We start from the raw sequence: 23,591 nt of genomic DNA, 5'->3' as shown, positions 1-23,591 counted from the left end.
TTTGTCTCACTCCAAATCAGAAACTCAGGCCATTCTGAAATCGAGCCTGGCTAAGGGGACAGAGCCCAAGGGACAGATAGCCCCATGGGACAGGGGCTGAGGCCACTGTCAGGATTTCAGGCCAAGCCAGGCCATTTAATGGTGTTTTCCCAGCCAGAAGGAGGCCACGCTAATTAAATGAAATATGCCTGTCTGCGCATCGATTTCTGCAGCTCCAAGTCTGAGAGGGGCCAGAAGCTCCCAAATTAGGTCAGAGCTTCTCATTTTCCTCTCAGAGCTGGGCTCAGTGCTGATCCATCTACGTACCACCTCACCCCACCCTGAAGCCTGGGTTTGGGTCACTGACCCAGGTCTTTCTCTCCAACTGCCCAGCCCACCCCAGTAGGCATTGTACCCCTTTCTGAAGACACTGGTCCCCGGCTACCCTCCAGGCCAGGCTCAGAGGTCCAGGTGAGCTGGACGTCACAGCTGGTGGGGGTGGCCAATGGAGAGGGCATGGCCATGATTCATGGTCAAGGCCTCTGGAGCTGAGGCCTTCATCCTTGAGAACAGAAGGAACAAGCTCCAGACAAAGTCTAAATAGAAGGCCAAAGTAGCATTTTGGGAGCTTAAGATTGCCAGCTAGAAGGCCCAGGCTGGGCAGCAGAGCTCAGGCAATAACAGCCATCCCCAGCCATGGCCCAGATTTGGCCGGAGATCCCCTAGTAGCAATAAAAGGTTCTGCTTAGGGGAGGCTTTACTGTGAGCCAGGAAATGCACCCGTGCACCTTGCATACATTTCCTGATTGAAACCTTGTAGTATCCTGACAGTGTCCCCATCTCACAGGCAGTGAAACTGAGGCTCAGAGGGATGAAGTGACTTGCCCAAGGCCACAGCAGAGTCAGGTTTGAGCCCCAGGCCTGGCTGACCCTGACTCCTTGCTCTGTACCATTTGCTAATCCACCTCTTCGTTCACAGGGAACTCTCACAGGGCACCCTCAGCGGCCGACTATCATGGAGCTGTGGATTCTGATGTGACTCCGAATCCCGTGGGTGTGGTGAGCTCCCTGGAGACACCCCTTAATGCAGTCACCCTGCAGGAGCACCCAAGGCCCAGTGGGGCTGCAGTGAGGGTGCATCCAAAAACAATAAGAGGAGGGGTGGGGCCCCCGGGGAGCACTTGGAGGGCTTGTAAATCCAAGGAAGGCAGCTGAAGCTGGAGGGCAACCTGAGACCCCCAAGGGCAAGCCACCATTCCACTGAGGGGGATTCGAGAGCTAAGGATATGGCTGGCTCTGTGTGGACAATTGGGTGACTCTAAGAGGCTGTAGGTGTCAGGGGTGAGAATGAAAATGAGAACTGACAGAGAAGGCTGGTGAGTGGGGAAGGGAAACCTGAGATGTATAATGGGGTGCCCTGACCAGGCACTGCTGTTAAACTCCTCTGTGTCCCCTCAAAACCATCAGTACAATCTACATGTCTTCCCACCGAGAAAGCACAAGAGCAAAAAAAACGGGAAGCAATCTGCTCTGCTCTGGGGCCATAGCCCACCCCCCTGTGAGCCCTCCCCTCTGTGGTGCACACAGTCTGACCTCTGACTGCTGCAAAATGGGGCGATTAGGGCACAAGCCAGACTGTCTGAGTTCAGTTACCAAGTCTGCCACTAACCAGCTGTGTGACTTTGGGCAAGTTACTGTACCTCTCTGTGCCTCCGCTTCTACAACTGCAGAAGTGAGGTAGTAACTACCTCTCACTGTGTTGTTATGAGGATTCCATGGGTGAATATTTACAAATCACTTTATGTTTCTGGCACATAGCAAGTGCTATTTTCTTTTCCTCTCCCCAACTTTTCATTTTTTAAAAACAGTTTTTATTTATCTATTTTTAGAGAGAGGGGAAGGGGGGAGAGAGAAACATCTATGTCAGAGAGAAACATCGATCAGTTGCCTCTCATACGTGCTCTGACCGGGGACGGAACCTACAGCCCAGGAATGTGCCCTGCCCGGGAATTGAACCAGCAACCTTTTGCTTTGTGGGACAATGCCCAACCAATTGAGCCATATCCATCAGGGCCCCACCTTTTCATTTTTAAAGAGCTTTATTGAGGTATAATTCACATCTCACAGTTAAAAGGTACAATCCATAAGCCTTTTGTAAACTGTGTCTACCGAGTTGTACAACCATCACCACAATTAATCTTGGGACACTCGTCACCCCCAAACAACCCCATACCCATTAGCAGCCACCCCCATTCCCTACTCCCACCCCCAGTCCTAGGTCACCACCCACTAACTTTCCGTCTCTATAGATTTGCCAATTACAGGCATTTCACACAAACGGGATCGTACCATGTGTGACTTTTGGTGTCTGGCATCTTCCACTTAGCGTATTTCCAAGGCTCGCCCGTCCATGCCGTGGCATGTCAGTATCTCGTTCCTTTTTATGGCAGAAGATTCCACTGAAGGACACGCCACACTTTGTTTATCCCTTCGTCAGCAGGTGGACGTTTGGGCTGTTCCCCCCCGGGGGCTAGTGTAAATAATGCGGGTGTGAACACTCGGGCGCAAGGATTTGTGTGGCCATATGTTTTCATTTCTCTTGGGTGCATGCCTAGGAGTGAGTTGCTTCTTCTTTATGTAAGTTTTTGTTAAATAAAACATCCTCCTCTCATCTGGTGCCCGCCCAGAAGAAAAGATGGGAAGTAGCTTTCTCGAGCAACTTCCTCTGTGCCAAGGACGGTGCTGGGTTTGCTCACATACGCAACTTCGTTGACTTTTCACGAGTTCGTTGAGGTGGCTCTTACTGTTACAGCTGCCACTCATGGAAAAACCGAGGTGCCGACAAGAAAAGCGGCTCCCCCGGGGTCACCCAGCTAATGTGCAGAGAAGTCAGAACATGAACCTGAAAGGGACTTCGAGTCTTTCCATCATCTATGCTAGAGTCAAAGGAAACAGGAGACCTGGGCCGGGGCAGGGGGAGGGAGCCAGTGCCGTGGGGCCGTGTCCCTGCACGGAGGGCAACCTGTCAACAGGGCCTCTGGGACCAGGCAGAATGGAGCCAGCCAAGTTCACGCTTTACAGACGAGAGGGGAAGTAAGAGACGCATCAGGTCTCTGTGGTCAGAACAGCTTTCTCTCAACAGCAGGCAGTTGTCTCTGGGAACTTCTCCATTTCCACACGTTCTGTATTCTGTGCTGTGGTTTGTGAGAACAAGACAGGGAACTCACATCCAGGAGCCTCCTCGTGGGTGTGCCTTTCCGGGGTTAGGAGGCTCGGTCCTCAGCCAAGAGAGCCCAGAAAGGCTCTCTGCTTCATCACTCAGGGCCAAGGTCATCTCCAAGCCCCAGGGCACTGAAGACAGCACACTGTATCTGTTGAGTCAGAAGCCAGCTCCTTCCCAGCCACTAGACATTCACGCCCACCACCTGCACACCCTCTTTTGAACATCAGAACACCCAAGACAGGCAGGGGGCTGGGTGAGCCAGAAGCAGAGCAGAGACTCAGGCAGGCTCCAAAGGCCACATCTCCGGGAGCCTGGAGGAGGGGAAGGCTGGTGGGAGGAGGGGAAGGCTGGTGGGAGGAGGGGAAGGCTGGTGGGAGGAGGGGAAGGCTGGTGGGAGGAGGGGAAGGCTGGTGGGAGGCGGGGAAAGAGGCACCGGGAGCTCCCAGACCCCGTGCTCTGCCCCTCCTGTGGGGATGGGCCAATGCTGCCCTCCGGCCCCTCACCCTCCTGAGCATAGTTCTCCACCAAACACATCCTCATCACTCAAACGCTCACCTCTTCCTCCCTGACCTGGCCAGTCTTTCAGGGCCTCTCAGAGTCACCAACCTCACCCACTACACTAACCGGGAGTTTTCCAGACAGAAGGTCAGGCAGTGATTTCCTTCTGAGTCACGGGGGCTCCTCACTTTACCTCTAGGTACCAGCTCTGATCTCCACATACACACTTCCCCAGTAAACCAGGTTCAGTCCTTTCCTTTCCTTTCCTTTCCTGGCCTCCAGAAAATGTTCAAAGATCAGGATTTGTTCTGCCAAAATGATCCATCCTGAGTCTGCTAGGATCTGGGGACGCTAGAGCTCTTCCAATCATCAGCCAACCCCCCTCACCGCGTTCCGCCCTCAGGAATAACCCCTGAACCTTAGGCAGCCTGGGGGGGGGGGGCGGGGGAGGATCCCTGCCAGCTGCTCCAGCACCGCAGAGAACCCCAGAAGCATCAAAGGCGCCATCGTCCTAGCCTGATAACAGAAAGTGCCTGCTCTGGACTGCACTGTGTCCCCCTCGAATTCCTGTGGTGCAGCCCCACCCCCCGCAATGTGATGGTTTTTGGAGACGATGCCATTGGGAGAGATAGTTAGGTTTAGATTAGGTGGGTCCTCATGATGGAGTAAGTGCCCTTATATTCTTGTAAGAAACCAGAATTGGTTCTTGCCCTCATTCATTCATTCTCTCTCTCTCTCTCTCTCTCTCTCCCTCTCTCTCTCTCCCTCTCTCTCTCTCTCCCTCTCTCCCTCTCTCTCTGCCATATCAGAATACAGCCAGAGAGCAGCCAGGAGGAGGGCTCCCACCAGAAACTGACCATGCTGCACTTTCAGCCTCTAGAACTATAAGAAAATAAATTCTTGTTGCTTAAGCCACCCAGTCTACGGTACTTCGCTCCGGTGCCCCACGATCACTAAGACACTGCCCTCGTGGCCTGGCTGAGGTGCCCAAGCCACAGCCACCAGAACATACTTATGGGCTCACTTGACTTGGGGGATTTGGGCCCCCACCAGCTATGCTCTGAAGGACATGTGGGTCAATGCAATGACAGTCACTCAGTGCCGTGAGTCCGACGCTGTTTATCAGCCAGAGCGCACCAAGACGTGAATACATTTGCCAGAAATGGAGTTTTAAGAAATCTACAAGAGTTGTGTGGGCTTGGTGACTATATTTTCAACTGCAAAGTCAAAGATGGTGTACATGACATGTCCCCAAACCTACCTCCTAAACTATCTGGGTAATAGCCAACCCCCTTCATTAATTAGAGCTTAACCTTCAGTTTCTTCAAGTGTGAAATATAATTTTACTAACCATGATCCTCCTGGGGTGAGTGGCTTCTCTGGGATCCAGCAGCTTATGGAATAAGGTATCACATGACATACGGTAATATGATTGCATTACTTTCATAAAATAAGAACAGTCAGGTTCTATAGGGCCCAAGTATTCATCTTTTTTTAATTACAAAAAAAACATTTCCAGAAGCCTGAAATTGTTGCCATATAATATTTTCCAAGGACCTAGTATCAGAAAATACTTTTGAAAATGTCAGCTGGGCATGACCCTTGACCTAGCCTCCATCCCAAGACATGCTGAAAAGTACAGAAGAGAGAAGGAAAAAATCCCCAAAGAGAGAGACTTCTCTTGCTGGCTTGTCCTGTACAGATGATGGAAATTCACCATGGACTATAAATGTCTCAGTGCAACTGAGGTCTCATCACCGGGGGTGGGTGTGCCTGGGGAAGCCTGGTTCCAAATTGTGACTTTATCTGACAGACCTCCTTGGAAATGGGTTTGGAACACGGCTGCCAGGCAGCTGCACCCACCCACGGATGGGGGCCATGGCCACTTGGCTTGTTTCTTGGGCTCCTTCCACAAGCAGGACCTGCTACCTTGGCCCGCACTCCCAGCCAAGCCCTTGCTAAATGCTGTTCAGTTGAGCTGCCCCCGCCCCGACGGGTTTCCAACAGCCCAGATTCCAGCTAACCGACAGAGACTTAGACCAAGTGTGTTTCACACCATTATGCACACGACGGGAGCAGGGCGGAACGGCCCCTGCTCCAGATCCGGGGCTTTTCCGTGGTCCCACTCAGTAACTCCCTCCTTGTGCTTTACCGTCATTATGCAGTTATGTTTCCACTCTCCAGCTACTCTCTCATGGCCCAGCTTCTCCCTCTCTCTCTCCCCAGTTACTTCCCGATCCCTTTAGCTGCCCCTTCATTATCCCGCTCCCTGTCGCCCATTCAGATGCTCGCTCATCACCCAGCTCTTCTGCCATCCCCAGCTTCTCTCTCACCCTCATATTACCCAGAGGTATTATCTTTTAATTTAACACCAATTTGGAATAATCAAGGGAATCTTGGCTTAAGATGGGACAAATCTCTCCATATATATATATATATATGCACAAGAAATTGTGTCTTCCTGAACCAAGCAGCTGATGTTTAGAGATGGAATGTGTCCTGCTAATCATCTTTGAGGCCTGTGGTCTGGGCTACAAGGAGCGGGAAGGCAGAGGCCTCGTGGTACCAGGCAGGGTACACTGACAGGCAGAGCCAGGAGTCTCAGCCACATGGGCGGACCCTAGTGGGTCAGATAGCACGACCCTGTGGCAGGTCTCCCAGCTCCACGTGTGACGCTGAGACAAGAGCCTCCTACCCCTCATCAGGGCCCTTCTCCTAACCATCCCTGNTTGTGTCTTCCTGAACCAAGCAGCTGATGTTTAGAGATGGAATGTGTCCTGCTAATCATCTTTGAGGCCTGTGGTCTGGGCTACAAGGAGTGGGAAGGCAGAGGCCGCGTGGTACCAGGCAGGGAACACTGACAGGCAGAGCCAGGAGTCTCAGCCACATGGGCGGACCCTAGTGGGTCAGATAGCACGACCCTGTGGCAGGTCTCCCAGCTCCACGTGTGACGCTGAGACAAGAGCCTCCTACCCCTCATCAGGGCCCTTCTCCTAACCATCCCTGCAGTTCAAGACGCTGTCTCCCCAAAGCCGAGAGAGCTTCATTACGGATCTGATTCAATATAAGGAATCTCATCCCAAGCTTGCCAGAAAACAAGTTATTTTCAGCATCCGTGGGCAGCAAATGAAGAAGAAAGTCATGAGCTGGAAGGAATGACTATGTAGAAACCTAGGCATTCAGAGGAAGGCTGGACACCATGTCTCCTTGACAAAGTGTTAGATGCCAAGTAACTTGGGAGAACTTTTGTGAAATGATCTAGGGTGTTTTTTTTTAATAACAAGGGAACAGATCATATTAACTCTGAAAGGTTAGAGAAAGCAATTTATAGAAGCTAATTAGGGTCCCTCCAAAGAACTTTTGTAATTATAGATGCGTTTGAACATTCAAACAGCTCAAGCCAAGCAACACGAATATTTGTGACTGCCGTAAGAAATGATACAAGAAAGCAAGAAATCGCAGGCACCTTCAGTTGTATGGTCTCAGTAACAGCCTGAAAGGGCTCTCCAACACAAGCAGGCAGGCTCTAAGCGCTACATTATGCTGGGTGGCCAAAGCCTTTCACTTCCCACTGGCTGACAATGAAAATTGCTATTAAAAAAGTTTTAACTCTTTCATACTAAAGTGCAAATGACTACAATCAGAATACTTGTATGGAAATGACTGCTAGGAGGCTGACAAAGAAACAAAGTAAACAAAGAGAGAGAAGACGAGAGTAATTGTGGCAATGGGGGAGAGCAGAAGGATTAAAAAGGGAAATGAAGAGATGTTAACCTTGCCTCTGGCCCACTGAAACTGAGGCTACAGGTAGATGATAGGAACAGCTACTTGCGTACTTTCACTGTCCAGCCTTTATCTCTATGAATCTTCACAGCCACACCCCTCCACCATCACCCCACCCCCAACACACACAGCCATTATTCTCTCCACTTCACAGATGAGAAGTCTGGGCACAAAGAGATTAAATAACTCACCTAAGGTCACAAAATGGTGATCAAAATTTAGGTTTTTTCTGAGTCATGTTCCTAGCATCCAAGGTCTGTTACCTCTCTGCAAAGGGCTCCACCAAGGGCCCCTTTCGATTCTGTTCCTCTTCTGCCATCCAGTTTTGGGAGATTTTATCTGTTGCACACACTGCATTTCTGAACTAATAATTTGCTCCATCTGGCTGATGATTATTTTTCTGTTCTTGCTTCTGTTTCAATACTGATCCAGACTTTAACACCAATTACTGAGGGTTCACCCTAATATTATGAAATCACATAAATCTCTGTCATGGCTATGCAGCTAATAAGCAATAAAATTAAATAAGCATTAGCACCATTCCCTAATGCTAAATTCTGACTGCCATGGCTTTGGTATCAATGCCAGTCACATGTTTACCATGTTCGACCCCAAGTCCAGGGTTCCCAGACAGAGAACTCCAGTAGCAGAGTCTGGTCCACCCGAGACATCCCAGACATTCCAGGATACCCACAGGCAATCACAGAGTTTGATCAACGTGACATACCCACAGTTATCATACTAGGTTGCTAGAATTTTGATCCAGGTCAAAGGGTAGAGTGTGTGATAGATTGTACCAATAATGGCTGCTGATGAATCATGCCATTCAGTACCCAGGTACTCACGTTGGCCATGCAACCTAGTTAGGCCAATGAGACATCGGCAAACACGAGGCAAGCAAGGGTTTAATAAACACTTGTGCATTGGAGCTTGCCTTCTGGGAACCCTGAGGCCACCATGCTGGATGAAGCCCAGGATGAAAGACCACATGGAGAGAAAATCCCAGCCATTCCAGCTGAGACCAGACACTGGCTGACCTTGTAGCTCACTGCAGCCTCATAAATGAGACCGGGCAAGACCAGCAGAATTGCCTAAACGATTCAGAGAATCGCTGAGCCAGGAAGCTCAGTCAGTTAGAGCATCTTCCCAGGATGCCAGCGTTGCAGGTTCAATCCCTAGTCAGAGCATATGTAAGAATCAACCAATAAATGCTCTCTCTCTACTCTCTTTCCTCTCTCTCTCTCTTTCAAATCAATAAATAAAGTTGAGAAAAACAGAACCATTGAGAACTAAATGGCTGTTTTCAGTCACAAGGTGCTTCGGCGTGGTTTGTTATGCAACAACAGGCAACAGATTCAGCACAATTCTTGATGATGACTCACCAGGAGAACTGCCACTAACCCCTCTGTGGTGTCCGGGGAACTGGCGTCCTTAAGCCAAAATGCCTGTGTCTGTCCTAGGATTTCTCTTGGAGGAGTGGGAACCGCTGACTGGAGGCATCAAGATCTGGGCTTCATTTAACTTTCCTGTGTTGATGACGAAGGTACTACTTCCCTCTCCCCCACCTAGCGGTTTCATATTTTCCTTTCTTTGTGTTCACTTCTGCTGTAGACATAGTTCCTCCATCAGATATGGGAGACAGAGGATGCAGCCTCGAGACCAGTTCTGTTTTACGGGGACAACTATGGGATGGACGTGCTGGACAGTGCAATACTCTGAGAGATTCTGGAGCACTCTGCTATTTGTCAAACCCCAGCCTTCCTCCACACGGTTGTTGGATGACTGGCTTTGGTGACTGTCGAGAGATTTAGGTTTGCATTTAAAGTCCCTCTGAGTCTTTTTTAACAGAAATAATGACCATTTTCCCACTCCATTAAAAAGGAAATACTGGTCCCTAGAAGCCCAGCAAGAATAAATCATGCCAGACAAATCTCACCTATCTGAGAAGCGTCACTAGCCTGAGAAATGTCAAATACAGCACATGCCTGGACTCCAGTGAGCCTTTGACAAGCCTCAGATGCATCTCCTCATCAATAACCTGGGGAAACGGCACTTGAGTGTCATGGTGTTTTGGGTCTGAGGAGGTTCCAGGAGAGCTCCAGTTGGCCGAATCCCCCAGGATGGCATCGCCTGGGTAATGGACCATGGTTTACAAGTCTACCACCAGTGATTTCTACCCGCCACAGGAGTCTCCTATGATCCAAGCAATAGGAGGCTGCCAAATAAAACCACAGTGCAGTTTCAATGAGAAAGAGACTTCTCTGGTGTGCCAGAAATTCATGTAAGCGTGGCTAACTCATTCTGTATCTGCAGGCAGACCTGGCCGGAATGTCATTCATAAATGTCATAATCGGAGGGCTACAAGGAGGTACACGATCATTGTGTTTAATGTCATTATGTCAAGATGGGTTTCCATAATCACATTGTCCTTAGCAACACAGAAGGGTGATTTTCAAAGCTGATGGTCACGTTATCCTCTCCCTGGGACAGAATTTAGACGGCATTGCTCCTGAATGATCTCCTAGCCTCCTTTTCCAGGCATCTGTTCTTGCCCAGGCTCTCTTTATAATGATGTTATCCACTGTGAAGGATGTTGCTACTGTGCCCGCATCAGAGTGACTTTGCGAGTGTCTCAGCTCCAACCGGCCTGGCCCCATCTCTCATTCATTACCAAGCTGTCCAGATGCGCAGGCGGTGTTCCATGAATGAACGCGCATGGGCCTCTGCTGTAATTCACTCCTCAGAGAGAAATCTTCCAAGATTTCGTAGGAAGGAAGGGCTCTTTCGTTTTTTTATCCTAAAGACTCTTGTTGTTCCCACATACCAACTACAAACAACAGTTAAGTTCACTGCAGTTAAACAGCGATTCCTAATGAGTAGTGATTGACTCAGATGCACATTTAAAAAGAAACAACAGACCCAAGTGAAGCCGCTCTGGCTAGGCCACACGCCACCAGACCAAAATGTCGCAACTCACTGTTTTTAGGCCTTTCCCAGGAGGGACACTGCACACCAATCAGTCCAGAATTTCCTCACCAACACTAACGAGGTGACCTGCGGGACAAAGCTCCATGCCCTCCTCCCCCAAGGACAGGTGCCCTTGCCCGAAATAATCCACTGTTTTAACTTGTTGGTCCCACCCTCTCTCTGCCTATAAAATCTCCCATTTTGTACAAATCATCGGAGCGCCCTTCTAGTTCCCTGGGTGGGATGCTGCCTGATTCACACATTGCTTAATGAAGCCAATTAGGTCTTCAAATTTACTCGGTTGCATTTTGTTCTTCAATATACATTAATATGGGCTGTGACCCAGGCTCTGTCTTTGGCCATGACCTGTCCGACACTTTCATTAGGGATTTGAATAGTGGTCTAGAATCCTGTTGTCCAATACAGTAGCTTAACAGTTAGCCTATAGCCCACCCACAGTTCGCTACTTTTTAAATTATTATTATTATTATTGTTTCAATCCTCAACCAAGCACATTTTCATCAATTTGAGAGAGAGAAACATTGATCAGGATGATGCTCCAAGCAACTGAGTCACCTGGCCAGAGGGCAACTATAACTTTGAATTGCAGTGAAAAACCAAAAACTTCTAGTGACTCACTTTATTATGGTGTTTTGGAACCAAATCCGCAATCTCTCTGACGTGCTCCTGTACAGTTAAATTGCTGATTAACATTTCATTTTAGGTAGACATTAATTTATGGCCCCTGGCTGGCATCCATCTTCCCTCATTCTAGTAACAGCATCCTAATTGTCCTTCGGGTAAGTAGGCAGGACATATCTCCACGTGCCAGTCTATGTGTTTTAGGAGGGAGTGATTCTGGCGTACGACTCAGATCAGACCAATCACAGTATTGCATCCCTGCTCTAGCCACTGTGATTGGCTCAGAGGCAGCTTTATAGCCAACCTTAGCTAAAGAGATTCAATTCTGGGAGTTGACTAATTTGGGACACTGTTGGGAATAGACATTACTCCTATGGGGTTACTGAAAGGATAGGATATACACTTTATGTTGCTGACAGTCATCTACTCAGAAACCTTTTTTTGGAAGCCCCCTATATGTACATATGTTTAATTAGCTTGAGTTGGATTTCTGTTGCTGGTAATACAGAAGTCTTAATTTATCATTCAAGAATCCAAAGTTATTTGAGCCGGTGGATAATGGTCTCAACACTCAACGAGATAAATTTATGGCCTCGACCTCAGCACTGAAAATCACCGTGTGTCCGGGAAGGCATCTGGGTGTGCTGGAGACGTTCTATTTCTTCACCTGAGGGAATGCTGGTTACAGGTGTGCTCGACACGGCAAAATGCAACCAGCCTTCCCATTGTTAGTATGGACAATGTATCCCAACAAATCGTTTTTAAAACATCAGTTGCATAAGGACAGGATGGGGAAGATGTAACCTTACTAAGGGGAAACCGACTTGGAGGCTTTAGTTTCCTATGATCCCCCCAATGAGTCAATAGTGGCTGCCCCCCAAACCTGCAGAAACTTGGGCCACACTAATGGACAAACCCCAGCCAGGAGGAGGAAAGTGGCAGTTCTGTTCACCGTAAGGTGGGCCAGATCGAACTCTGGGAAAGGTAGAGACACAGCAGAGCAAGTTCACCAGTCTCAAAGTCGCATCTCAAAACGTCAGCAGGAGGAACTGAGTAGTTCAGCCTGGAAAGAAGAGATGTGAGGACAGGCTGAGGGCATGACAGACTCGGTGAGACCCTGGGATGAACAGACACCCTTACCATCTGCAAACAATGTTATTTTCTACACGGAAAACCCCAAAGGAACCTCGGGGAAAACTGAGACTAAGGAGAATTCAGTAAAAGGCCTTGCTACAGAATAAAAGTATAAAAACTTAAAAACCCTCCTTTCAAGAAATAAACAAGATTTATAACGGTAAAGAAAAGCAAAATGAAACAAAAACTAAAAAACCTATAGCTTTCCTGAAAGACCTGAAAGAGCACCAGTAGAGACAGGCAGCATTCGCCTACTTAGAAAACTCATTATGACAAAGACACCCATTTGCAAAATTAAATGTTTATATTACGGTAAACTATAGGGAACATAAAAGTTAGCATTTTAACCATTCCCAGTATACGACTCAGTGGCGTTAAGCACAATGACAGGTACACAACCCTCACCACCATCCACTCCAGAACCTCTTCGTCGTCTCAAACGGAAACGCTATCCTCATCAGAGAGAAACGTCCTGTTCTTCCCTCACTCCAGTCCCCAGCTAAATTTGGGGTTTTCTTGGTTTTCTTAAATTATGTTTCATTACAGTAAAAGACACATAGCAAAATACATACCATCTCGATCATTTTTCATTGTTCGGTGGTCTTAAATACAGTCACCATGTTAAGCGACCTTCACCACCAACCACACTCAGAACATTTTCCACCTTGTAAAACTGAACCCCTGTACCCACGCGCACTGCTCATCAACTTTGGAGGAAAGGATTTTTGTGATTTGGAGGCAAAATCTGACCAAAAGATCTTAAATATTATGTGAACAGCTAAAAATATAACCAAGAACATTTTGTAAGAGAAAAGCAATATAAGAAAGGACTTTTCCTATCTGATGCTAAGCCACAGTGTAAAGCTACAAGGATCAAAATAGTATGTACCTGGCACAAAGACAGATTGTTGGAACGGAATAAACAGCTTGGAAAGAGCTCCCTCTTCGCAGACGAGGCTCTAGGGTATGAAAGAGGCATTGCGAAGTCGAGGGGAAGAAAAAGATGCTGGGACAATTGATACCTCTTTGGTGGAAAAAGAGAGATATTTAATACACTACTTTATACTAAAATGAGATTTTTTTAAAGGATTACATATTTAATTTATTGAAATAAAACCACAAAAATCTAGAAGAACATGGAGGTGAATATACGTAGCTAGAAGAGAAGAAACACACAGACCAAGGGTCAGCAAACTTTCCGTAACCGGCCAGAGATGAAATACTTTCCTCTTTGCAGGTGTGATGGTCTCTGTTGCAACTGCCCATGTGCTGCTATAGTGTGAAAGCAACCACAGACAATACGGTTGTGCTCCAATGGCCGTGCTCCAATAAAACTCCATTTACAAAAACAGATGGTGCGAACAATTGACCTTCCAGCCGTAGTTTTCTGATCTCCAGTTTAGAGGGAAAACACACGCACGCACACACACTGCAGAAACTATTTGTACCATACATGACAACACAGGGTTGGCATCTTCTTCATTCTCCTCCTTCCCCTTTCCCTCCTGCTCTCCAAACTCCTCTTCCACCCATAAACACACATAGTCATTAAAATGAATAAGAAAAAGAAACCCACTAGTGAAAATGGGCCAAAAAAAACAAAAGACAACTCAGAGAAAGAAAAAAATGAACAGTAAGCTCAGGAAGAGGTAGGTATTCAACCTTGAACTTCTCAACAGTAGGCAAATTAAGACACCAGGACTATTTTCCGCATGTCAACCGTGTGAGCAAAGATATGTTTTCAGTGTCACTGTCGTGAGGATGAGGAAGGCAGTGGCGAAGCAGGCCTGGCACTCACTGCTGGTGGGACTACAGTCTGGCCCAACCTTTCTGGTGACCAGATGAGCTTGGAGATGTTTAAATCTCTAAATCCACTGGACCTCTGAGAATCTGCCCTGAGTAAGCAAACAAAGTGGGGACCAAATACTTTCCTGCAACGATAATCACCATGGCATAATTTATAGTAGCAAAATTGGAAACAGCCTGAAAATCCACACCCTACACATGGCCTCCCACGCCAGACCTTATTTATACCATTTAGGGTCATCAAAGCATAGAGTAGATGCCTAATTTTACTGAATTGAGAAGTGCATGTCAGGGCAAAGAGTTCTTTTTAAATTATACATCCACTCACTCTATGTTTGTGTGCAGACACAAATGGTTGAAGACAACTGGGTTGGGTACGCCCCATCTGTCCCTCCAAATCTACCCTTCTTCATGTCTGGGGAAGCCCAGCCCCTGGGACTACACCAAAGGCTGCCTTGTAAGAAAGCAAATGCCACTTTCTGCTTAGGTTTGGTAAGGGGGGGCATGGTAAGAAGACTGAAAGATAACTAGAAAAAGACACTGCTCCCGCTAGGAGCAGCCCTGTCTCTACGGTGCCAACCTCAGGGCCTAGCAGGTTGCCCTCCCCTCAGGTGTGTTACCACGGCCCCTTCAGGTGTGGGGATGCTAACAGCACCCAGTTTTGCTAGCCCCAGGGTGCTGCACCATTCCACATTGGTTCCTGTAAACCCATGGTTCTCCCAGGGGACCCCAAAACTCTTTCAGGGCATGCGGGAGGTCAAAACTATTTTTATAATAACACTAAGATGTTACTTGCCTTTTTTCATCGTGTTGACATTTGTAATCATGGTGCAAAAGCAACGGTGGAGAAAACCACTGTGGGTTTAGCACAGCCAGGCCAGGGGCACCTGACTGTACCAGTGATCTGTACCATTTTCCCTGCTTTATGTGCACAGGGAAAAAAGTCAGACCTGGGAAGATACACAGATGGCAAACAAGCATATGAACACATGCTTCACGTGGTATGTCACCAGGGAATTGCAAATTAAAGCAACGCACCCATGAGAATAACCAAAATACATAACACCAGCACCACCAAATTCTTGCTGGTGAGGACGTGGAGCAACAGGGACTCTTGTCCGTTGTTGGTAGAAATGCAAAATGGTGCCGCCACTTGGGAAAATAGTTTGGTGGCTTCTTATCAGACTGAACACACTTTTACCATAGGATCCAGCAATCCCACTCCTTGGCATTTATTCAAAGAGCGGAAAACTTATGTCCACGCAAAATCCTGCCACGGGATGTTTATAGCAGCTTTATTCAAAATTGCCAAAGGTGAATAATTTGCTCCTTAGAAGCAACCAGGGTGTCTTTCAGTAGGTGAATGGATAAACAGTGATATATCCAGACAATGGGATATTATTTAGTGTCTCTTAAAAGCCATGAGCTAGAAAGCCATGAAAAGACATGGAAGAACTTTAAGTGTGTATGACTAAGTGAGAGAGGCCAGTTTGAAAAGGCTACATCCTGTATGACTCCAACCAAATGACATTCTGGAAAAGGCAAAGCTCTGGACACAGTAGAAAGATCAGTGTCTGACGGGAGTCGGAGGAAGGGGCGAAGATGAGCAGGCAGAACACAGAGGATTTTTAGGGCAGTAAAAAATACTCTGATACCCTATATAATACCATAATAGTGGATACCAGTCATTATATATTTTTTGCAATTAACCTGGGGGTGCAGATATCTCTATAAAGTAGTGATTTCATTTCTTTTGGATAAACACCCCAAAGTATGTAGCATATTGCTGGGTCGCATGGTAGTTCTAGTTTTAATTTTTTGAGGGACCTCCATACTGTTTCCTCACAGTGGCTACACCAATTTACATTCCCACCAACAGGGCACTAGGGTCCCCTTTTCTCCACAGCCTCACCAACACTTGTCATCGCTTATCTTTTCAATGACAGCCATCCTAACAGCGTGAGGTGACATCTCATTGTGGTTTTCATTTGCATTTCCCTGATCATTAGTGATGCTGAGCATTGTTGCATGTACCCGTTGGCCATTTGTACATCTTCTTTGGGGGAAAAATGTCCATTTTTAATTGGATTTGTAAGCGTTCTTTATATATTGTGGACTTTAACTCCTTATCTGATATGTGGACTTGTTTGCCTTTATTTTTGTCACTCACACGTTCGCTATCACATTCACGAAAAAAGTGAACCTATGTTTTCTAACATTGGTTCGAAATTTCAAATGTTATCTTTTGAAAGATAACATTTCGAAATGTTATCTTTATCTAACATTTCAAAATGTTATCTCTATTTTAAAAAAGTATGTGTGGACAAAACAGCTACTCAAAAGCCGAGACAGACCAATGGATTTTAGCATAACAATAAGAAAAGCTAAAAATTGATATGGTGTCAGATCCCACATTGCAATTAAACTTCAAGAAACTACTTTCTCTTGAGTTTGATTTCGGCATCAAAGAATATCCACAATGATCTGGAAAGGCAATTAAAATATTTCCTCTCTTTTCTAGTTACGTATCTGTGTGAGGTAAGATTTTCTTCCTCTACTTCAACCAAAATAACATATCGCAACATATTGAAAAGCAGAAGCTAAGAGAATTCAACTAAGAGAATCCAGCTGTCTTCTAAGCCAGACCTTTAAAAGATTTGCAAAAATATAAAACAAGACTACTCTCTTCGTAATTTTTTGTTGCTGTTGTTTTGAAGAACGTCGCCTTTCAGGTTAACTTGTGTGGTGGTTTCAGACAATGTTTGCACGTTCTCCTCCCTTCGGGAGGCGGAGCCTAACTCCTGTTTCCGGAGTGGGAATACAGCGTGGCAGAGGGGGTGGTACGTGACTTCCAAGGCTGGGAGGTAGGAGGCATGTGGCTTCCTCCTGGTTCATGAGTGGGGCTCACTCGCATGGAAGGAAGCCGGCTGCCATGTTGAGAGGAAGCTCAAGCAGCCCTCTGGTGAGACGCGCGTGGCAAGCCCCTGAGAGGCCGTCTGCCCAGAGCCATGTGAGTGAACCACCTTGGAAGTAGTTCCTCCAGCCCCAGCTAAACCTTCAGGGGACTGCGCCCTCTGAGAGGCCCCCGAAGCAGCCCCTCGATTCTTGACCTGCAGAAATTGTGTGGGATAAGTTTATCATTTTAAGCCATTAAATATGAATCTCATCTGCTGCTAGGCAGAGACAGATAACTGGTACCACAGATAATAGATCTGATGTTATGTTTTTGAAAGTAACTCATACTTATTTTAATTTCTCCATTTTTAATGTTTAATATGGTCAATATCAATAGGCAGAAACCAATGAAACAAAGGCTCTTTGGGGTTCTCAGTTTTTAAAAGTATAAAGGAGCCCCGAGACCAAAAAAATTGAGTACAGTTGCCCTACACGCTGCAAATTTCCTTTTTATTAAACTTTCCTCAAATTGCCTCATGGGAGAACGGCATTTGTTTTCTATCAGGATACTGACTGATAAAACATTACCGAAATATTATCAGCGGTTGCTGTTTGGTGTGAGGTATGTGTGATTTTATTTTCTTCTTTACGTTTCTTTTTTTTTCCCTCGCACTTTTAAGATTTTCTACAACAAGGATGCATTATTTTTATAATTAGGAGAAAAGAAACTTCCCCTTCCAAAATTATCAGAAGTGAAAGTCGCAGTGTTTCCTTCAGATGAGTCAATGGTTTCAGGGTGCCTTGCAGAGCTGAGGCACCCAGGGGTGCGGGAGACATGTGTGGGGGTGGTGTGGGACAGGCGTGGGGGTGGATGAGGTTCCTGCCCCAACCAGAATAGCTCTTTCATCTGCTTTACATATCGGGTTCCTGCATAATCTTTCATTTAAAGAAAAGTTTCCACTGCTTTAAAAAAAAAAGACTTTGAAAACCTTTACCATGAGAATAACAGTTGAAAAGCTAAATTTAGGCTACAGAGGAATCGCTCAAACTTTCGGATGTGATAGAGTTTCCATAAAGAAAACCCTACAGATTCTGAGAGAACAGAAGCCCTGACACGTTAACAAATGTTCAGTCATTTCCAGGGAGGCTGGGCCCAGGTGGCCCTAAGGAGAAGTTTTGGCTGGAGGATGACAAGCTTATCCAGGGACTCCCGATACCAAGGACCCAAGAAGTCGGCAGGGGCCATAAGGCCCAAAGACACACAGATCAGAACCACAAGTGAGTGGTTCTCTTATTTTCTAGGGAAACACAAATGCGGGAGGTGCCAGGACCACCTGGTTGTTAGAAGCCTGGGCGCCCGATCTGCTTTCAGAGACAATTGATCTACCTTCAAACTCTGGGTCTGAGACCTGCGAGGTCTCAGCAAGCGACATGGCCTCTGGGATGAGAAGCCGTAAAACAGGGTTTGAGGAGGTAAAAGGATGCGGCCATTTTTGGAAACAGTTTGGCAGTTTTTGAAAAAGTTAAAAATACATTTCCCGTATGACCCAGCAAGGCCATTCATTCCTAGGTGATTCCCAAGAGACATGAAAACATACGTCCACACAAAGACGTGCACATGCGTGCTCTTAGCAGCACTGCTCATCATAATAACCCATCATGGAAATCGTCGAAATGCCCATCACCAGCTGGCTGGATAAAGGAAAGGTGGTCTGTCCGCACATCGGGACACTACAGGACAACACAGACGAATGCCATCCTTCCTGCCACACGCCACACCCCAGGGCCACCTTGAAAACATTATTCCAAATGAAGGAGCCATCATGGAAGATCACATATTGTATGAGTCTGTGTAAGGAAAGGTCCGAAAAGCAAATAAATAGAAGCTGAGAATAGATGGGCGGTTGCCTGGGGGCGGGGGTGGGACCAGGAGTGACTACAAATGGGCACAAAGTTTCTCTCTGGAAGGATGAAATGTTCTAAAACTGCAGGGTGGTGACAGATGTACAATTCTGTCAATTTACTGAAAATTATTGAATGATACACTTTAAAAAGGCACAGTTTATGATGTGTGTATTAAACCTCAATAAGGCCATTTTTTAAAAAGTGGGCAGTGGGAACAGGAGGGTGGGGCTCGGGCAGGTCCCAGGCCCAGGAGGGTCGTGCGTGGTGCCCGACCTCAGCCTGAGGGCAACGAGGGGTCCGAGGAGAAATCTCCATGAGTTCCCCAGCGCTGCCTCTCTCTGGAACTGCTCCCATCGCCCTGGCAGGTGGAGGAGGTTGACTCACTGCTGTGAGCTCGGGGGAGCTGCCACCCCACGTTGCCATCCCACTGTGAGCTAACACCCCAGCAGCCTCCCCAACACCAGCTCCCCGAGCTCACAGAAGCCATCCTGGCCAGCCGGGAGCAGCAGGCTCCGTCATGCTAGCAGAAAGCTGAGCAAAACCGGGAGAGTCTGCATGCTGACAGATGGCAGCTTCACTTCCCTCCCCCAACACTCAGGCCCCTGTGGCCCTCCGGGGCACCTTCCACCCACCCCACAGCCCACCACGGTGCACAGCACTCTGGCCCTCCACCCTCTCTCAGCTTCCCCCAGAGCCAGGGGACCAGCCTGTGGGGCCCAGCACTTTCCTCATTCAAATTTAATGCACATGCCCTCGGATCCAGCGCCTCGATTTTTGCCATCTGTCCTAGATAAACATTTGCAGGTGTGCACAGAACATTCACTTTGGCAAAAGCAAAAGCAGCGAAACACTTGCATGCCTGTCAGTAAGGAACCAATTCGAAAATCCTGGTGAATCCACACCATGGAACACTGTGTGGAAGTTAACACAGAGCAATAGTATCCCATTGGAGGGACACTGGCAGGAAAGTGCCTTGGGGGCATCTTGTTGGGTGAAAAAAAGGAAGTTGTGGAACAATGTATCCAGGATGTCATCACCTACATAAACACAAAAATGAAAAATCCCAACCAGCTCTGTTTCTCCAAGCCCACAGATACACAGGTAAATGAGGAAAACGCCGGGAGGAAACACCTCAGACAGACAGCAGCACTAATGATGGAAGAAAGGACAGCAGGGAGGGGGGGAGAAATTTTTACTCTGTACATTTGTGTTTGATTTTTTACGAGAATGTTCGTGTATATTTGGGTTCTTTAAAAACAGGGAGGGAGGGAGAGAGAAAGAAAGAGAGAGAGAGAGAGAGAGAGGAAGGGAGGGAGGAAGGAAGGAAGGAAGGAAGGAAGTAAAAGAAAAAAGAAAAGACAAGACTGTGTTAAAATGGTCTCCTNGGAAGGAAGGAAGGAAGGAAGGAAGGAAGGAAGGAAGGAAGGAAGGAAGGAAGGAAGGAAGAGAGGGAAGGAAGGAAGGAAGGAAGGAAGGAAGGAAGGAAGGAAGGAAGGAAGGAAGGAAGGAAGGAAGGAAGGAAGGAAAAGAAAAAAGAAAAGACAAGACTGTGTTAAAATGGTCTCCGTGCTGGTGCAGGGTTCGGGGTTACTTTCCAAAGAGCAGTCCCATCCAGAATCTTGTCTAATTTTTGACACCTGCCCTTGAAGGCAAGGTTCACACCCCCCACTTTTCAGAGTAAGAAACCGGAGCCAGAGAGCTGAAGGCAGTGCTCCAGGCACCCATAGGCCTGAGGGGCCTGTGCTGGGTGCTCTTTCTGACCGGAGCCCCCCCTGAAGCCCACAGCCAGCTCCAGAGCCTCTGCAAAGCCCCTTCGGGGAGGGGGAAACAGGACTTTGTCAAGGAAGCAGGGAGTGAAAGACGAAAGGGGAGCTGATGAACTATATCGCCCACGACAAAAATTAGACATCATGCTGTGCCTCCCACTGAGTGGGCTGGGCCTGCCACGTCACCTGGCAAATGACACGTGGGAAGAAGCCTCGAGGGGTCGTGTCCCCTGAGCCTGGGACGTCGTGCCTCTCCCGAGGGGGTGACTCACCCCAGGCTCTCCTCTGAGCGCTCCCAGCAATGCCTCTCTGCTCATTCCCCAGAGACTCTGTAGCCAGAAATGGAACTGTGCTTCTCAGAGGGGTCTAGAACCTGAGGAGCAGCGGGCACAGAACCCAACACCCTCGAGTCACTATCGTACTAGAGTCTAGTGCAGTAAGTGCCACCACGCCTCGGTCCTTCCATTGATGGCCTTAGCGCCCAACATCTGCAGGGTGTGCAGAGGCAGGAGCCCAGAGGGACCCAGGAAACATGGGTGGGCCCCCCCCGGGGATAGCCGGAGAGGATTTGTGTATGGAGAGGGGTCACAGGCTGCCGAGGATGAACACAGGACACCCGCAGACATCTCGGCTGCACCTTGACCAGGTGGGACCCCTGAGGGCATGCTCACAGAAGAAGGCTTTGGCCAAATCATGGATCCTACAAGACCATGCAGCCAGTGACAAGAGCTTGAATCCTGAGAGGTTCTGCTCTGCCATCTTGGTCAAGGTTCTGAACCTCTCTGGGTCTCGATTTCGGCATCTGTAAAATGGGTGTTTCATACCTGCCTCTTGGGTATTGTGATGTCTGGATCATGTCACCCACAATAATAATATAATTAAATACAATACAACCAGTACAGGGTATCCACTAATTGTAGAAACAGATAATATGAGTGTGTATGTGTTTATATGTATTTGTTTATCCACTTTGTCATGTGAAAACGTCCTAGACAATGTTGTGTATATTCTTGTTTCCAGACTTTAAAAACATAAATATGATTATTTTATACAAATCGATAAATGTATTACAGTAATTTATAAATTCATAATATGTGTATATTATCTATGACTTTATATTACATAACTGCTACATGATTATTGTCTTATTTTATTATTATATATTATATTAACATTCTATTCAAAAGTTTCCCGGGCATGACCTAAGTTAATGTTTACAGCAAGCCCTTTAGGTGGCTACAATTACTATCTACATTTTACAGAGGAGGAAACTGAGGTACAGGAAGCAAAGGGACTTGTCTGCCACCAGGGTCACACGGGGAATACTTGACGAAGTCCATTTTAGACCCGCATGGTCTAACCTCAGAGCCTGTGCAGTTAACCACCCCCAACACCGTTTCCCCCTGCAGCAAAGGCTACAGGGCAGGGACCTGCATGCAGAACCTGGCTGGTGTCCTGGCCCAGAGGAAGGGCCTAAGGAATGCAAGATCCTATGAGCCCTGAGCTCTTGGAGGAGAGAGACTGGTCCAATCTGTTCACCAGATATCTAGAATATTAACGTGCAAGAAGTAGGTTGTCAGTAAATATTTGTGTCAGGGAAGGAAAATTATGATGATGTTCATTGGCCAAACACTGAGGTTCTTGTTCCTCCTTGCACCCCCCAAAAAAGTGCAAGATAAATGTGGAGCCTTCCCAAGACGGGTGAGGCTGACAAACTCAGGAGCTGGCCCGAACCCCCATCCCCAGCCCACACATCTGCTGCACAGAATCGGAGTAACTTACCTTCCTCCGCGTCGTTCCGCAGGGAGGCCTCCAGCAGCGCCACGCTGGCCTCAAAGGTCACCTTCTTCCTCCGCCCACCAGTGCTGCGCTTCCGCTCGTGCTTGCGCTTGCGGTGCTGCAGGTCCTGCTCATACTGCGCCCACTTCTTCAGCTGCTGCGCCCGGCGCTTCTGCGCGGCCCGCAGCCGCTCCAGCGTGGGCACCTTCTCCAGCAGCTGCAGCTCCGTCAGCAGGTCCACGTGGCTGGCCATGGCCACCGCGCCTCCCCACGCCCCGGATGGGGGCTAGCACGGTGCGCCCGGGGCCCGGGGAGCGTGAGGGCTCCGGCGGGGCTGGGGCCTCATGATGGGGCCTGTGGCAGGGAGAGAGACACAGGTGCACGTGCTTGTCAGCCTCAGAACTCGGATGGATTCTATCACCTCGCCCACGTTCGAAACACTTTTTTTTCTTGTTTGCCTTTTCTCTTTATTAAGATATAATTGACGTGTGGATTGTGTAAATTTAAGATGGCTATTTGATACACTTGTAGATTGCTATATGATCACCAATGTTGTATAAGCTAACATCTCTCATACCATTTACTGTGGTTATATTGTTGTAACATACAAAGTTGTTACATTGTTATAACATATAAGGGGTTTGCTGGGGTTATTTCTTTAGACTTTATTTATTTGTTTTTAGAGAGAGGGAGAAAGAGAAGGAGAGGAACATCCATGCGTGAGAGACACAGGCAACAGTTGCCTTTCGCACGCTCCCCAACTGGGGACCTGGCCGGCCACAACCCAGGCATGTGCCCTGACCCAGAATCAAACCATCCACCTTTCGGTTCACAGACCTGCACTCAATCCACTGACCCACGCCAGGCAGGGCAAGGGGTTTATTGTTATTTTTAAAGGAATTAGTACTGTATTTTTAATTTCTCAGTACTAATTTGTAATATGGTAAATGACAACAGATGTAATCCAAAGAAACGAGAGCTTTCCGGGATTCTTAATTTTAAGGGTATAAAGGTGGTCTAAGACCAAAGAATTTGATAATTACTAAATTACTGAGACCTAGAAAATCTTAGCTGAAGTGTTCCTCTGACTGATCTTTAAAAACAAAATTTTCTAAGTCACACCTCTTGCTCTCCTTGATTCCTGGACAACAAATTTTCAGAGTCTGAAGCCCACTGGTCCCTGTCTTCAGACCCCATGGGCTCTCAGACAAAGA

The 23,591-nt window shown here is 47.5% G+C and overlaps 1 protein-coding gene across 1 annotated transcript in view; it reads right to left on the bottom strand.

Annotated features, from left to right (window-relative positions):
- PPP1R16B (protein phosphatase 1 regulatory subunit 16B) overlaps nucleotides 1-23,591 on the bottom strand; it is a 90,474-nt gene that overhangs the window by 39,873 nt on the left and 27,010 nt on the right. The window contains exon 2 of the mRNA XM_037044058.1: nucleotides 22,381-22,731. Within this exon, the coding sequence (XP_036899953.1) occupies nucleotides 22,381-22,630 (250 nt within the window). The 5' untranslated portion in view covers nucleotides 22,631-22,731. The remainder of the gene's footprint in view (nucleotides 1-22,380; nucleotides 22,732-23,591) is intronic.

The sequence above is a fragment of the Sturnira hondurensis genome, unplaced genomic scaffold (genome assembly GCF_014824575.4).
Source record: "Sturnira hondurensis isolate 20B ecotype Veracruz unplaced genomic scaffold, ASM1482457v3 Scaffold0004136, whole genome shotgun sequence".
Classification (NCBI taxonomy): Eukaryota; Metazoa; Chordata; class Mammalia; order Chiroptera; family Phyllostomidae; genus Sturnira; species Sturnira hondurensis.
The sequence above is the reverse complement of the archived record's forward strand: the minus strand, read 5'-3'. Positions and strand labels throughout refer to the sequence as shown.